The sequence below is a fragment of the Sus scrofa genome, chromosome 1, assembly GCF_054392235.1.
Source record: "Sus scrofa isolate SSC_HxYL_T2T_F1_AM1 chromosome 1, Sscrofa_HxYL_maternal_Yorkshire_Landrace_v2.0, whole genome shotgun sequence".
Taxonomy (NCBI): Eukaryota; Metazoa; Chordata; class Mammalia; order Artiodactyla; family Suidae; genus Sus; species Sus scrofa.
Genome location: NC_139383.1, coordinates 138,831,890 through 138,846,745, shown reverse-complemented (window position 1 = coordinate 138,846,745; position 14,856 = coordinate 138,831,890). Strand labels below are relative to the sequence as shown.

The window sequence follows — 14,856 nt, the reverse complement described above, 5'->3', positions numbered from 1 at the left end:
TTGGCCTGGTTGCAGCCCATGCAGATCTGTGTAACTGCCTCCTCTCTGCTCTCTTTTTCTGTCTTTCTTTCCCCTGCTTTCCTCTTCTGCTCAGAACACAGACAGCTTCACAGTAAGTGGCGCTAGACTTTCCTCTCTTTCTCATGCTGTTCCTTTCTCTTTGCTGGGCTTTTCCTACATTGTCCTCTTTGCCAAAACCTCTAGGGCCTTAGAAGGCTCCCCGCTCCCTGATTCCCATCCCCCATCTGGCCACCTGCTGCTGGAGGGCCGGGCATCCCCAGATAACAGCTGAGGGGCTCAGGCCAGAGCAGCTGGGCTGATTCCCCCTCGCCCTGGTCTTGGCTGGTGTCTCCTCTTGGCAGGTGACGGCTGAGGAGGGGTTGAGCAGGTGGCTGGTGCTGACCTGAGCCCCTCTGTCTGTAGACCACTGTGGCCCACTGCATCTCTGTGAGCCAAGACTACATCTTCTGTGGCTGCGCTGATGGAACCGTGCGCCTCTTCAACCCCTCCAACCTGCACTTCCTCAGCACCCTGCCCCGGCCCCACGCGCTGGGGACAGACATTGCCAGTGTCACGGAGGCCAGGTGAGCTGTGGGGCCTCTGCCTGCATTTCGGAGCCTTACTCCGCACCCGGCCCTCCTTCCCTGTGCTTCAGGGATGACAGCAACGTCTCTGCACACACACCGGTTTGGCTGTATTGTACGCTGTGTGTAGATGTTAAGACGGGCTTATTGGAAGATTTGGGCTTGTGTTACAGGGACTGGAGTTTGGCTCTGTTGGATGCTGTGAGGAAGTAGGGAGTGGTCAATTCTACATTTGGACATTTAATAATTTTTATCTAAACGCTGGAAGGAAAGGTATGGCACTAAAGCTATAACTGGTAAAGAAGCAGCTCTCAGTTCTGATAGATGGAAAAGCGTGATATTCGGTCATTTTTGTGGTTTGTACAGTGACTTGTTTTCATCTGTCTCAGACACGATTACAGAGTAGTCTTGTTCTTTTTGGACTCCGTCATGGCCACAGAACTACCTTGTCTGCCGTTGGTGTTCCGTGACCTCGTTTGTTTTCCTCAGGAGAGCACCTGGGCCCAGCAGCTGGTGCTGGGGCAGCTCTCAGTGAGAGCTGTCGGAGGAGGCCTTTTCCTCTCAAGCAGCTGCTTCCAGACCTGTGGGTCTGGGAGGGCTCCCATGCTCTGCACCTTCCTTTGTGGGTTGGCTTCTGTTTTCATTCCCCTTAAGCCCTCATTTCATCAGCTTGTCCCTTACCAGTTTGCCCTGTCCTCTTCCCTACAGTCGCCTCTTCTCTGGAGTGGCCAATGCCAGGTATCCAGACACCATTGCGCTGACCTTTGATCCTACTAATCAGTGGCTGTCCTGTGTATACAACGACCACAGCATTTATGTTTGGGATGTAAGGGACCCCAAGAAAGTGGGCAAAGTGTACTCAGCACTGTATCATTCCTCCTGCGTCTGGAGTGTGGAGGTAGGTGGACTGGCTTGACCCGGTTTCCTGGGATACCATTGTAAGGGCAGGAAATGGGGACTCCAAGTAGGACATCATGTTCCTGTTGCCTCCTCGTTTCTCCAGCCACATCCCTGTGTCCATACACCCTCAGATAGGTCCTGAGGATTGAACTTGAATTTTAGTGCTTCTGCGAATGTACCCCTGTCCATCCTTAGCTTGGCCTCATCCTGGGCTGGGTGATCTTGGACAAGTTATTGAACTTGACCAAGCCTCATTTACTCAATGGTAAAATGATGTACTGGATTCTAATTGTTTTAAGAATTAAGTGAAATAATGTGAGTGGGAGACTTGGAAGTGTACCTGGTACATAGTAGGTGTTTGGTTCTGGTTCTTTCCCCTAGTGATTTGAAGAGTATCTAATAGTTAGGCTTGTCTATTATGTAACGGACACTAAACCTTGGCCAGCATCGGCTCCTTAACCCCATGGCCTTCCAGCTCCAAGGGCAGGCAGGGGACTGCTCCCTAACTGGAGCTCTGGCTTTGTTCCTTCTGCCCCTTCAGGTCTACCCCGAAGTGAAGGACAGTAACCAGGCCTGCCTGCCCCCCAGTTCCTTTATCACCTGTTCCTCTGACAACACCATCCGCCTGTGGAACATAGAGAGCTCTGGGGTGCATGGCTCCACCCTGCACCGAAACATCCTCAGCAATGTGAGCCACAGGGCCCCCACTCCATCCTAGTACCTGTGTCCACTCACCTCCACCCCCGCCTCTCAGGAACCAGGTTGGGTTCCCAGACCTTGATCTTCCAGCTCTTAGGTGGCCATCCTCTGGGAGGCCAGGCTCTCTTGTCCAGCATTCCTCTCCTCTTGCCTCTGTACTGAGTCAGCCCTGCCTTATCCACTTCTTCTCCTGATCTGCTCCGCTAGGACCTCATTAAGATCATCTATGTGGATGGGAACACTCAGGCCCTGGTGGACACTGAGCTGCCCGGGGGAGACAAAGCTGATGGGTCCCTGATGGATCCCCGCGTGGGCATTCGTTCTGTGTGTGTCAGCCCCAATGGACAGCATCTAGCTTCCGGGGATCGTGTGGGCACACTCAGGTAATGCCAGGTCTGGAATGGGAACTGCCTGCCTCACATGGCACAGGCTGGAGGGGTTCAGTCCCCAAGGACAGAGCTTTTTAAAAGTTTGGCTTAAAAAGGTTGGGGAAAAGATTTTCATCTACAAGGGAAAGATAATTACTTTGTAAGGAAGAAACCCTGCAGAAACTGTCTTAATCAAGTAATCAAGTGTTAACATCCTTGTATCAACATCACGAAATCCGTATGTGATGCCTCAGAATAACATAGCATTTTTCCTGTGGTATTCTTGCCAAACAATGCAGAAACTTAGTTCCATCATGAGAAAAACGTCAAACTCAAATTGAGGTACATGTGACAGAGCGCCTGTACTAATCAATACTCTTCTAAAGTGTCAATGTTATGAAAAGTAAGCAGAGACTGAAGAGCTGTTACATACAGGAGACTAAAGACTAAAGTTGATTCCGTAACAACTCAGTGCAACTGGGACCTAGATAGGCTCTTGGATGCAGGAAAAGAATATTGTGGAAAAACTGGTGAAGTGCACATAAAGCCTTTAGTTTATAGTATTGTACCCGTGTTAATTTCCTGGTTCTGGTAATTGAACTGTTGTTAGGTAAGATGTTAACATTGGGAAAAGCTGGGTAAGAGAAGTATGGAAACCTTCTGTACCCACTGCAACTTTTCTCCAACCCAAAAGTTCAAAAATAAATAAAAATAAAATTTAAAAAAAGGTCAGGAGTTCCCGTTGTGGCTTTGTGGGTTAAGAACTCAACATAGTCTCCATGAGGATGTGGGTTCGATCCCTGGCCTTGCTCAGTGGGTTAAGGATCCAGCATTGCCATGAGCTGTGGTGTAGGTCACAGATGAGGCTCAGATCTGGCGTTGCTAGGGCTGTGGCGTAGGTCAGCCGCTATAGCTCTGATTCCACTCCTAGCCTGGGAACCTCCATATGTTGCAGGTGTGGCCCTAAAATGAAAAAGCAAAAAGGTCAGGGAGAGGATGTAGTAGAGAAAGCAGGTGTCTCTTCTTCTGCAGCCTGTCAGTGACTGCTCCCTCCTCTCGTCCTCTTTGCAGGGTGCACGAACTGCAGTCCCTAAATGAGATGCTGAAAGTGGAGGCCCATGACTCAGAAATTCTATGTCTGGAGTACTCTAAGCCAGACACAGGTAAAGAGGATGTCTGGCACCCAGCCCAGAATGGCACAGGGCTTCTCCAGTCCTACTAGTGTCACTTACATCCATCCTGGCTTTGAATGTGGGACCGAAAATCCTTTAAATTACTTGGTATCTTTGCAGGTTTAGAGGATAGCTCCATCCCTTCCCTATGGTTTGCTGGACTTAGGGATGTGGGGCTTAGTTGTGCAGGGCCCAGGTAGGAGCCTACGCTGGGCACTCATGGGCTGATGGAGCTCTTCCATTCCCAGGTCTGAAACTGCTGGCATCAGCGAGTCGGGATCGGCTGATCCATGTGTTGGACGCTGGACGGGAGTACAGCCTCCAGCAGACGTTGGATGAGCACTCATCATCCATCACCGCTGTCAAGTTTGCAGGTGAGGGGAGGGCAACTGAGATACTTCCTGTCACCTATCACCAATTTCTCCCCTGCTCCCCACTGCCACCTGCCCCCCACCTCCACAAGAAGGGGTGTCAGTCGCAGGAGAGTGTCGCACAGCAGCTGGCGGGCCCGGGGCTGGGTGGGAAGGAACCCTGGACCCTGGAAGGAAGGCAAAACCAGGTTGACTGAGGATGGGGAGAAAGGAAAGCCTAAGCTTGGAGGGCAGCATCCTGGTTTAATTGTTTGGAGGAATGAAAGGGGGACAATGTGGAGGGGAAGAGAGGGAAGGCTGGCCCCTTCTTGGTGAGAGCGCTGGGAACAGCCAGCCCCCTTCCTCCGTAGCCAGCGATGGGCAAGTCCGCATGATCAGCTGTGGAGCAGACAAGAGCATCTACTTCCGCACTGCTCAGAAGGTGAGGTTACTGGGCTTCCCTGAATGGGGCAGTAGTCAGGGGTGGGGGTGGGGCCACTACCATTCCCCCGACCTGAGGTTGCAGGAGGTCAAGGGAGGCAAAAGCAGGGCTCTCTGGGCGCAGTGAGGCATTTGGGTGCGGGGTCTGCCCGCGTGCTCCACCCCTGCAGTCTGGAGATGGAGTGCAGTTTACTCGGACACACCACGTGGTACGGAAGACGACCCTCTATGACATGGATGTGGAGCCCAGCTGGAAGTACACGGCCATCGGCTGCCAGGATCGAAATATCCGGTGGGCATCCCTTTCTCAGACCACCTGACCACATTCCTTCATGCCTGAGAGGGTCAGCTCTAGGCAGCTCAGTCCCCATGGCTGTCTTTTTGTCCAGGACTTTGTGCCCCCTGGAGCCTACAGAATGAGTACTTTCCTCACCCAAGAGGTGGTAGCCCCTTTGGTGCTGGGGCGTGGATTCCAGAGAGAACAGGCTGGTGTTGCTGCCACTCAAACATGCTTGATTGTGACCTCCTCCTCGTGTGAATGAGAGTGTCTGTTTTTCCAGGATCTTTAACATCAGCAGTGGGAAGCAGAAGAAGCTGTTTAAAGGGTCGCAGGGTGAGGATGGCACTCTGATTAAGGTGAGGGCCCAGGAGCATGGGTGTTGGTCCAGATCATGGGAGGGCGGCAGGGTGCTGGCCGGGGAGGGACCAGTGCTCCTGCCCCCGTCCAGCCATGTCTCCTGCTCCTCAGGTGCAGACAGACCCCTCAGGGATCTACATTGCCACCAGCTGTTCGGACAAGAACCTCTCCATCTTTGACTTCTCCTCAGGCGAGTGCGTGGCTACCATGTTTGGCCACTCAGGTGAGCGTGGCCCCGGTATCCTCCCCCTGGACTCTTCTCTTTCTTCCTTAAGGTTCTTGGGTCCCAGCAGAGCTGTCTGTCCCTCCCCTCCAGCAAATCCCCTACTTCCACCATTGGGACAGACACTTGGCTGGGACTTCAGGGTGGCTCATAAACCATATTCCTTGTTCTTCACAGAGATTGTCACTGGCATGAAGTTTAGTAATGACTGCAAACATCTCATCTCTGTGTCAGGGGACAGGTGAGTAGAAGCTAGCTTCCCTGAGACGCAGACTCTTCCTCTGTGTCCCAAACACACCCTGCCCTTCCCCTCTCTGCACGTCAGTGATGTCTTGGGAAGTAGGGCTGAACAGGGGTATTTCTTGGCTGGGCCTGACTGGGCACCGGAGGGTGGCTGTGGTCTCCTTGCCAGCCCATGGAGAAGGGGTATGAGTGACACCCCTGGGGTCCCACCCTCCTCCTCCATCACCCAACTCTGTGGCTCTACCCCAGCTGCATATTTGTGTGGCGCCTGAGCTCAGAGATGACCATCAGTATGAGGCAGCGTCTGGCCGAGCTGCGCCAGCGTCAGCGAGGGGCCAAGCAGCAAGGACCCTCCTCTCCTCAGAGGGCCGCTGGACCCCACCGGTGAGAACAGAGGGTGGGCTGTGGGCAGGTGGTGGGTGGGCATCAGGACTGCTTGCTGTGATGTCACTGCCCCTATTCCTCACTCTGGACCACTCAGTAACTCTGTATCTCCCAACACCTGTTTCTCATGTGAAGACCAATGGTGTTGGGTCTCTTCCCCCACTGAGTCTCCTCTTCCCATGCCCTTCCTTGTCTCAGACCCAGGCACAAGGCCCCATCGGTGCTCTCTCCCGGACCAACTCTCTCATCAGACAGTGACAAGGAGGGAGAAGACGAGGGCACCGAAGAAGAAGAACTTCCAGCTCTGCCCATCCTTGCCAAGGGCACCAGGAAAGAGCCAGGTCTGTGGAAGTCTGCTGTGGGGCCAGACAGGCACCAGTTGGTACAGTGTCTAGACGGGCCCCTTCTGGGACTCTGGGGGTGAGAGCGGCATGAGCTGAGGAAACAGGAGCATCACTGTGGCCTCGTAGGGTGTGGGCTGGTGTGGGGCCAGTGCTCCAGGGTGGGTGGGCAGGAGACACTGTCTGACTGCCTGTCTCTGCAGCCTTGGTGCCCAGTCCAGCCTTGCCCCGAAGCCTGTCCCACTGGGAGATGAGTCGGGTGAGTCACCATTGTTAAAATGTCCTTCCAAGGTTACAAGAGGTGAAGGAGGGTGTAAATAGGGCTCTCTACACCTGGCGAGGCATTTGAGCATGGGGTCTGCCTGCATGCTTGTACCCCTTGTGTCCAAGGAAGGGGAATGTGAGCCACGGGCTGGTCATAGGTAAGGGGTGACGAAGCCCAGGTGCTTCATCCCTTTGGCCAGGTGAGGTGGCTGCAAGGGTTAGGGGCCCCTAAGGAAGTCCTCCACTTGTCAGCTCTTGGGGCCCTGGGAGGAAACGTGAACAAAGAACAGGTTGAGGTGGGGAATAGGAAAGGAGTCTGAGCCAAGCAGTTAGAAGGAAATTTCAAGAAAGTCAAAGGGCCAAAGAGCAGAAATCTGGAGAAACTGTAGTTCTGAAGACCTAGGTTAGGAGGAAAGCTCAGAAGTTCTGGAACAGTTAGAGGGAAGAATGCTTAAGAGGACCAATAGCTGAGTGGCAGCCTCAGAGTGGCAGGAGGAGGATAAAGGCTTTCAGCGGCAGCCCAACCCTCCCATGTCCCATGTCAGTGTTTCAAGTGCTGGCATCTTTCATTGTTACCAGCAGTTTGATGCAATGATGGCGGGGTGGTGTCCGGTGTCTTCTGACCAGGCCATGGGTCCCCAGCCTGAGCTGTTGAGGTTTGCCCTTGGTGCTATGGACTTGGGGCTGTCCTCAGAGTGGGGGACTTTAGAGACTCCCCGCTCTGAGGTGTCTGTGACTGAGACCAGAAGGTCCTCTAGGATAGGACAGAGAGTGGAGCTGAGAGCGTGAACTTGAGCCAGACTACCTGAGCTATGACCTGCACGCAGGTTGTTCTGAGGCTTGGACAAATCACTGAAGCCCTCTGTGCATCTATTTTCCCACATATAAATATAAAGCTAATAGTAGTACCTGCTTCACAAGGTGGTTGTGAGGATTAAATGTGCTAGTACATGTAAAGTGCCTGGCACACAGCAGGTGACGTGAGCATTTGCTGATGCTGTTGTGTGGTTGTCATTGTTACTCTTCTCTGGTCCCCCCCCCACCACACCAGGCACAGGAAACGGAGGAGTTCCTAGACCCAGCTCCCGCAGCCAACCAAGGACCCAGGAGAAGGGGGCGCTGGGCTCAGCCAGGTGTGGAGCTGAGTGTTCGCTCCATGCTGGACCTGCGGCAGCTGGAAACTCTGGTCCCAAATCCTCGGGGCCCTAGCCAGGACTCTGTGGCCGTGACCCCTCCTGGTCTTGGGAACAATGGTCAGCAGGCCCCTGAGAGCTCACGTGCTAGTCAGGTGAGCCCGCTTTCTCCCAGCAACCTAGAAATCTCCAAGCAGCCTCAGCCAGCCTTGTGCCAACAGCTGGGGGCCTGAGCATACATCCAGCTGTGCTTGCCCTGCCCCTGTGGGATGTGGGTAACCTGAGCTGCAAAATCAGGTGGGGCTGGCTAGGCTGAGTGGTACAGTGACTGAGGTGGAGAAGCAAAGGGTTGCCTTTGTCCTGGGCTGGGCTCCTTGGAGTGTTCATGATATGAAGTGGTGGCAGTCTGGAGTATTCCTCCAGAAGCTCAAGAACACTAGTTGGAGCCTAGCCTGGCTCCTCAGTGTCTGTCCTCAGAGTTGGAGCCTCTCCCAGAATGGGTGCCCGCCAGATCCTGGTCCCCTCCACCTCTTTCCCCAGACCCTCACTCACAGTGCTGCCCCAGTGATACCCCTTTGTGTGTTTCCAGGATGAAAAGCCCCCTCGCCCTCAGGCTTCCCAACCCTGTTCCTGCCCCCACATTATCCAGTTGCTATCCCAAGAGGAAGGGGTCTTTGCTCAAGATCTGGAGCCTGCACCCATGGAAGATGGTATTGTCTACCCGGAGCCAAGTGACAGCCCCACCTTGGATACCAGGTGAAGGTCCTGCAGCCCTCCATGGCCACTCCCGCCCCCCGTCTTCGCTTACCTCTGAGTGTTCTGTCTTTGAACAGAGGACTGGCCACAGGCTCACAGGGCTTGCCCACTGCTACAGCACTGCCTCATCCCCAGTCTTGTTCATAGGAGGGGCAGAAGGAAGGCAGGAGTCCAGTGGGGCTGCTGCTCATCCCTCCTCTTTCCCCTGCTGGCCTTTCTGGCAGTGAGTTCCAGGTGCAGGCACCAGTCCGCGGGGCCCTGGGAAGAGTGTACCCAGGCAGCAGGGCCTCAGAGAAGCACAGCCCTGACAGCGCCTGCTCTGTGGACTTCAGCAGCAGTCGCCTTTCCAGCCCTGAGCATCCCACGGAAGGTGAGGCTGCAGCCCTGAGGGAGGGCCAGGACCATGCGGGTCAGTGGACTAAGGTGGGCGTAGAGGCTTTGGCGACAGATGGGTGCAGTGTGATGCTTCTCTCCTCCTCCCCCACATCCAGACTCTGAGAGCACTGAGCCCCTGAGTGTGGATGGCATTTCCTCAGACCTTGAAGAGCCAGCCGAGGGTGATGAGGAAGAGGAGGAAGAGGAGGGAGGCCCTGGCCCCTATGGGCTGCAGGAAGGCAGTCCTCGGACCCCCGACCAGGAGCAGTTTCTAAAACAGCACTTTGAGACGCTGGCCAATGGGGCTGCTCCAGGTGTGGTCAGAGGGCCAGCATTTGGTCACTGCAGTCTACCCTTCTTCCCTCCTCGCCTGGCTGAGAGGGAGGGTCCAAGGGCAGGCCATGCCCGAGGGTTGCCTTCTAGGAGAGGCAGAGCTTGGGGCAAGGGCTTGCTTCAGTTCATGATTTCTATCACCCTGGCAGGGGGCCCAGTCCGGGTAGCAGAGCGGACAGAGTCTCGGAGCATCTCTTCCCGATTCTTGTTGCAAGTGCAGACCCCCCCACTCAGGTACTCTCCCCACAGTGGCCCCCTTTCCTACAAGGATCTCCCAGGAGGGCCAGTCCTGCCCCTGGGGCAGCACATGGCCTTCCTCTCTCCAAGGTTGTGTCTTCCACGCCCAGCAGTATTGTGCACTCCAGGTTTTGGGACAGCCCCTTCTGGCTGGCTTGGTGTCTGCCCTTCTCTCCTGGTGCCTCTCGTGCTGTGAGAGCTCCTCCCTGACTCAGCAGGGAGTAGCCCTGAGCCTTCTGTGGGCTTTCTTCCACGTTTCCTCCCTGTAGGGAACTGTCCCCACCTTCCTCAAGCCTGGCACAGACGTTGAGACCAGTGCAGGTGCCCCGGACTCCTGATGAGCAGCGAAGAGGCAATGGTGCCAGTCCTCCAGGAGCACCCCCAGAGGCAGGGCCATCACCTGGGAACCCCGGCCTGCAGCAGGCAGCCCCTGTGCTCTTGCCACGCCGCCGCCTCAACCTGGACAGTAGCTGGGCCCCCAAGAGGGTGGCCACAACCACCTCCTCAGGGGGCCTCCAGAAAGCCCAGTCCGTGCAAAGTCTGGTGCCACAGGGTGAGGAGCTGGGGGCTCAGCTCCAGGTGTGGGGAGTGTGGAGCATGGGGGCATGCCTGAGGAAGGCGACCTCGTGGAGCCCTGCCATGTCACTGTGCTTGCCAGTGGGTGGCCTTTAGTGGCTCGTGCAGGGCATGGCAGTGCCTAGGGAGTTGAGCCTCAGCACCCAGGATGGTCTCCTCACCCCCTGACGTGTGTACTTCTGTCTCCTCTGCAGATGAAGCCCCTCCACCAGGCCCATGGCTCTTACAGGAGATGGAGGCCCAGGGGCGCCTGCGCTCCCTGCCCCACACTGATGGCCGTTTGTCTCGGCCCCGCTCCTACCAGAACCCCACCACCAGTTCCATGGCCAAGATATCCCGCAGCATCTCCGTTGGGGAGAACCTCAGCCTGGCTGCCGAACCTCAAGCTCCTGCCCCAGTCCGAGTCTCCGCAGTTAGCAAGCTGTCCCTGCCCAGCCGGGCTCACCTGGTCCTGGATATCCCAAAGCCACTGCCTGATCGTCCTACCCTGGCCACATTCTCACCTGTTACCAAGGGCCGGGCCCCTGGTGAGGCAGAACAGCCTGGCTCCCCAGTGGGCCTGGGAAAGACTCACAGTACATCTGAGAGGCAGGCCTGTTTGGGGGAGGGTGCAACTCCCAAGCCTAGGACCGAGTGCCCGGCTCAGCCGGGGCCCAACAGTCCCCGTGCCCAGCAATTGCCGGTCAGCAGCCTCCTCCGAGGCCCTGAGAACTTTCAGCCCCCACCCCCTGAGAAGACTCCCAGCCCCATGGAATGCACCAGGCCAGGGGCAGCCCTGAGCTGGGACTCAGGTGTGCACAGCTCCCCAGCTCTCATCTCCTGCCCCATCCTCTCTCTCCCGTCTCTGTTGGCCACTCTCTGGCTCCATCCCATTTCTGTGAGTCCAGCCTCTGACGTTTTTCGTCCTGTCTGCTCCTGTTTTGGTCCATAAGTCACACCCCTGATGGTGAGGCCCTCCTGCCAACCTTCATGACCTCTCTCTGACTCATTTGCCCCTTCAGTGCCTTCTGGCCCTCTGGGACCCCTGGGGCTGGCGCTGGCCCTTTCCTCTGGCCCTTGTTTTCTGTATAGTGTTGGGAGGGTGTTGGGAAGGAAGGAGGCAGAGTAAAGGGCTGAGGGCATCCGATGCTGGATGGGGGCAGGGGTGGTAGGCCTTTCTTGCCCTGAGTGGCCCCTGGGTGGGGAGGCCTTTAAGGGCAGCTTTGCTGGGCCTTCCTGAGCTGTATCTGTCCCTCCCAGAACCAGCAGTGAGCCTGGAGCAGTGCGAACAGCTGGTGGCAGAGCTCCAGGGCAGCGTGCACCAGGCCGTGCGGCTCTACCACTTGGTACGTGTCGGGTACCTGCCAGTGGGAAGACAGATCATGTCGGGCATGCTAGTTGAGCATCCAGAACATAATAAGGCACTTTCACAGATGGGTGGGTGGAGCAATTAAGAACATTCTGAGTAGGTGAGCGGCTTAGAGGACCAGACAGGCCTCTTGAACTGAGCACTTAGCGGTCATTTCTGGCTGAGAGCTGGAGACATCTTCATACAGGACAGTGGGGTGTAGAAAGCCCACATGTCCTAGTTTACTCAAGACCATCCCAGCTTATGTCTGTTGTCCCAGGGTAATTATTAATAGTATCCCTTTTCAGGGAGTTCCCATTGTGGTGCAGCGGAAACGAACCCGACTAGTATCCATGAGGACGAGGGTTTGATCCCTGGCCTCACTTAGTAGGTCAGGGATCTGGCGTTGCCATGAGCTGTGGTGTAAGTCACAGATGCATCTCAGATGTGGCATTGCTGTGGCTATGTTGCAGGCCGGCAGCTATAACTTGATCCCTAGCCTGGGAACTTAAATATGCCATGGGTGCAGCCCTAAAAAGCAAAAAGTAAAAAAAAAAAAAAAAAATATCATACTAGCATCCCTTTTCATAGTCAGGAAAGATTTGTCAGCCCTAGACAGAAGGGACAGTCCAGCAGGGCCAAGCTTTGAAAGAGGAGTTGCTAACAAGATGTAGATGGTGCCATAATCTGATGGTCAGGCCTCTGTCCCTTAGCTTCTGGTCATACTTGCTGACCTTGGAGTATGGGACTCCCAGCCACACCTAGCAGGGGCATGCAGTCCCTAGATGCCCTCCTTCGGGGGCAGCTAGACCCACGGGGCAGGGGGGCTCCCTTTTATACATCTGTTTTGATAGTCCCCTCTACTGTTCATCCAACTCACTTCTGGGTTCTCGTTGCAGGTGGCCAGCTGCAAGACACCCTCTGCGGAGCAAAGTCGCATGACCCAGCTCCTGAGAAACACCTTCTCTTCAGTGCGGCAAGAGCTAGAAGGCCTGGCTGGGGCAGTGATGTCCAGCCCGGCCGGAAGCCCTGGGGCCGTGGGGGCTGAGCAGACACAGGCCCTGCTCGAGCAATACTCAGAGCTGCTGCTTCGAGCCGTGGAACGGCGCATGGAACGCAGACTCTGAGGTCCAGAAGCCTGTCTCAAGTGAATGCTCCCCCTATTTGATGTAGCCTCTCTTCCACTCCATCAAAACTTGTGGGGATGCTTGGAGTGGAGAGCAGGGATCAGTGCTCAGAGAGGAAGCAGCTCTCCCAGCTGCTCCTCGTGGGGCCCTTGTATTTATTAATTTATTTCCCTGACTGTTGCCTCACTTTCTTGGAACTCCTGCCTCCACAGCCCCGCCAGTGGCTCATGCAGGGGTAGGTCTTGGATCTTTGTCATCTTGGTGCTGTGAGGAGTAGGAGGGCAGCCTGCCCCCTCTGGGGGAAATCAGGAAAGGCTGGCCCTCTCTTCTTAGAAGCCATTTGAAATTACTGCAGGGATCAGCTCCCTGGGGTGGAGCACACACAGGGTATTCAGTGGGGTAGAGGTGCGAAGTCGTCTGGTATCCGTGCCCTTTAGCCAACAGCGGAGCGTCACCTCTACCTCCACTCCCCCCCACACCAGCTGCACTCCCCTGGCTGCCAGGGTGGGGGTTATCTGTTTTCCCCACCTCCTAGCAGTTCAGAAAGGCGAGTCCTCTGGCCCTCCGGGGCACCAGAGCTCCCAGCCATCAGGAGGCTTGAGTTGGTATCAAGGCCTGAGCCCCCACATTCCACTCCCATTCCCCCTACAGAGGGTCTTAGCATTGTCTCTTCCGGTGCCCCCTTTCTCCTGGCCGGAACTTGTGATGCCAGCTATGGGACATTGCTGCAGGACAGTAAAGCCCTCTGCTGGGCAAACAAGAAGCCCTGGCCTACCTTTCCTCAGCCCCTTGGCCTTCCCTGGCCTCCAGCCCTGGTCCCCAGCAGGCTGCTGGAGCCGAGGCCACCTTCTCCCCATGTCCTGAGTGATGCTTAGTCAGAAGTCTGTGTTGGAATGTCCCTTATGGTTTACAGGGCACTGGCCCACCTTCTAAAGACCTTGGCCACAGGTGAAGTAACACACACACACATTGAATGTTCACTGTTAGAGCACTTGGCTGGCTGATGTGCACCTGGTTTCCTCTCATGTCCTGCCCTAGCTTCACCATCCTGTCTCTTATCAAAGAACATGAAAAGGGATGGAACACACTGAGTTGCATCCCTTTTCATGGAAGCCTGAATTTTGGATTCTTGGTGTCCACAGCCTAGCTGATGTGAGATGGCCCATAGAGTGTCTGGCTTGGGTAGAAGGAGCCTCCCCAAAGACAGCAGTGGGTGCTAGATACTGGAGGTTGAGGAGAGGGAGGCACATGGGACTGCAGCAAGGGCCAAGAGACACACTGGAAAGGTGGTAGGTGGGACAGGTAAGTGGTAGAGGTGAGGGGATAGATTAGAATTAGAAGGGCAGATTTGGGGTGTAGGGGAAGGAGATAGGGCACAGTGGGCAAGTAGATAGAGTAGGACCAGGTGGTGAAGCAGTTGTTGAAGAGTTGGGGTGAAGAACATGTGTCTCTGGGCCCAACTGCTTCCCTCTGCTTCCGGTAAGTCAGGGTAGCTCTACTGCAGCTCCAGGCCCCAAAAGCCCATTATCCCCACGGACTGGCCTTTGGGCCTTGCTGGCTCTAGAGGTGGAGGCTTAGAATGAAATTGGATTCTGAAGCATGCACAGCTCTGTTTCTGTCAGGCTGCGTGCACCTGAACAGGTGAAAGCTGTTTCACCCTCACTATTCTCTACTACCACCACTTGCATGGCCAAGCTGCAAAGAACTGGCCTGAGAATGCTCACTAAGCTGAGGGTGGATCCCGGGCAGGGCTGCAGCTCCCTTGTCAGAGTTAGAAACCCACTCCTACTGTACCCCTAACCTGCACACCAGCCGCCCACTCCAAGTGGGGATCTGAGCTGGGTTTTTCGCCATCCAGTCTCTTTCACGAGGAAGGAACTACACTCCTGCCAAGGTTTGTGAGGAGGTGGCCGCCCTTTCCCTACCCACAGCCCGGCGCCGGGGGCGTGGGGGTGGGGTCTTGTGGCCGGCGCTCATCCCCTTCTGCATGTGTGAGGCTACCGGCAGCTGTCACTGCCCCCGTTCAGATTTGCCCTGACCCAGTTTCGAAAGCCCCTTATTTATAACTTTTATACTTTGTCCAGGCCGTGGCGCTTCCCTCCTCCCCAGGTCTCAAGGGGCAGAGGCTATTTTTAACATGTCCGTTTGTATTGATGTATGAACTCATCAATAAACACAATCATTTGCTAACTAGGATGCCTGCGAGTGAGGCAGGCGAGAGAAGGCGCAGTGTCCCGTCAGGTGGGGTGGAGTCAGTCGTCTGAGGAGGTGGGGATTGGGGGTGTGGGGGAGGCTGGAGGCGCAGACTTCATTGGCGGAGAGTGGAGGGGACGCCGCTGGGAGCCTGGCGGAATGCGTGAGCCGCAGGGAGGGGCGGGGCCTCGGA

At 55.7% G+C, this 14,856-nt stretch overlaps 1 protein-coding gene across 6 annotated transcripts in view; it reads left to right on the top strand.

Moving 5' to 3' along the window:
• The window catches only part of MAPKBP1 (mitogen-activated protein kinase binding protein 1), a 54,544-nt gene extending 39,884 nt beyond the window's left edge, over positions 1 to 14,660 (top strand). For 2 of the 6 annotated variants that reach the window (XM_084973097.1, XM_084973091.1), the window contains exons 9-31: positions 424 to 584; positions 1,293 to 1,482; positions 2,026 to 2,172; positions 2,391 to 2,566; positions 3,623 to 3,714; positions 3,972 to 4,097; positions 4,445 to 4,515; positions 4,685 to 4,806; positions 5,075 to 5,150; positions 5,263 to 5,374; positions 5,552 to 5,615; positions 5,867 to 6,001; positions 6,200 to 6,342; positions 6,546 to 6,601; positions 7,658 to 7,894; positions 8,329 to 8,495; positions 8,720 to 8,865; positions 8,987 to 9,184; positions 9,353 to 9,437; positions 9,710 to 9,993; positions 10,211 to 10,543; positions 11,256 to 11,341; positions 12,243 to 14,660. In XM_084973097.1, the coding sequence (XP_084829223.1) occupies positions 424 to 584; positions 1,293 to 1,482; positions 2,026 to 2,172; positions 2,391 to 2,566; positions 3,623 to 3,714; positions 3,972 to 4,097; positions 4,445 to 4,515; positions 4,685 to 4,806; positions 5,075 to 5,150; positions 5,263 to 5,374; positions 5,552 to 5,615; positions 5,867 to 6,001; positions 6,200 to 6,342; positions 6,546 to 6,601; positions 7,658 to 7,894; positions 8,329 to 8,495; positions 8,720 to 8,865; positions 8,987 to 9,184; positions 9,353 to 9,437; positions 9,710 to 9,993; positions 10,211 to 10,543; positions 11,256 to 11,341; positions 12,243 to 12,470 (3,435 nt within the window). In that variant the 3' untranslated portion in view covers positions 12,471 to 14,660. Of the gene's footprint in view, positions 1 to 94; positions 113 to 423; positions 585 to 1,292; positions 1,483 to 2,025; positions 2,173 to 2,390; positions 2,567 to 3,622; positions 3,715 to 3,971; positions 4,098 to 4,444; positions 4,516 to 4,684; positions 4,807 to 5,074; positions 5,151 to 5,262; positions 5,375 to 5,551; positions 5,616 to 5,866; positions 6,002 to 6,199; positions 6,343 to 6,545; positions 6,602 to 7,657; positions 7,895 to 8,328; positions 8,496 to 8,719; positions 8,866 to 8,986; positions 9,185 to 9,352; positions 9,438 to 9,709; positions 9,994 to 10,210; positions 10,808 to 11,255; positions 11,342 to 12,242 lie in introns of all 6 variants that reach the window. The other 4 variants (XM_084973087.1, XM_084973082.1, XM_084973090.1 and 1 more) reach the window with 3 other exon arrangements.
• Positions 14,661 to 14,856: the final 196 nt, after the last annotated feature.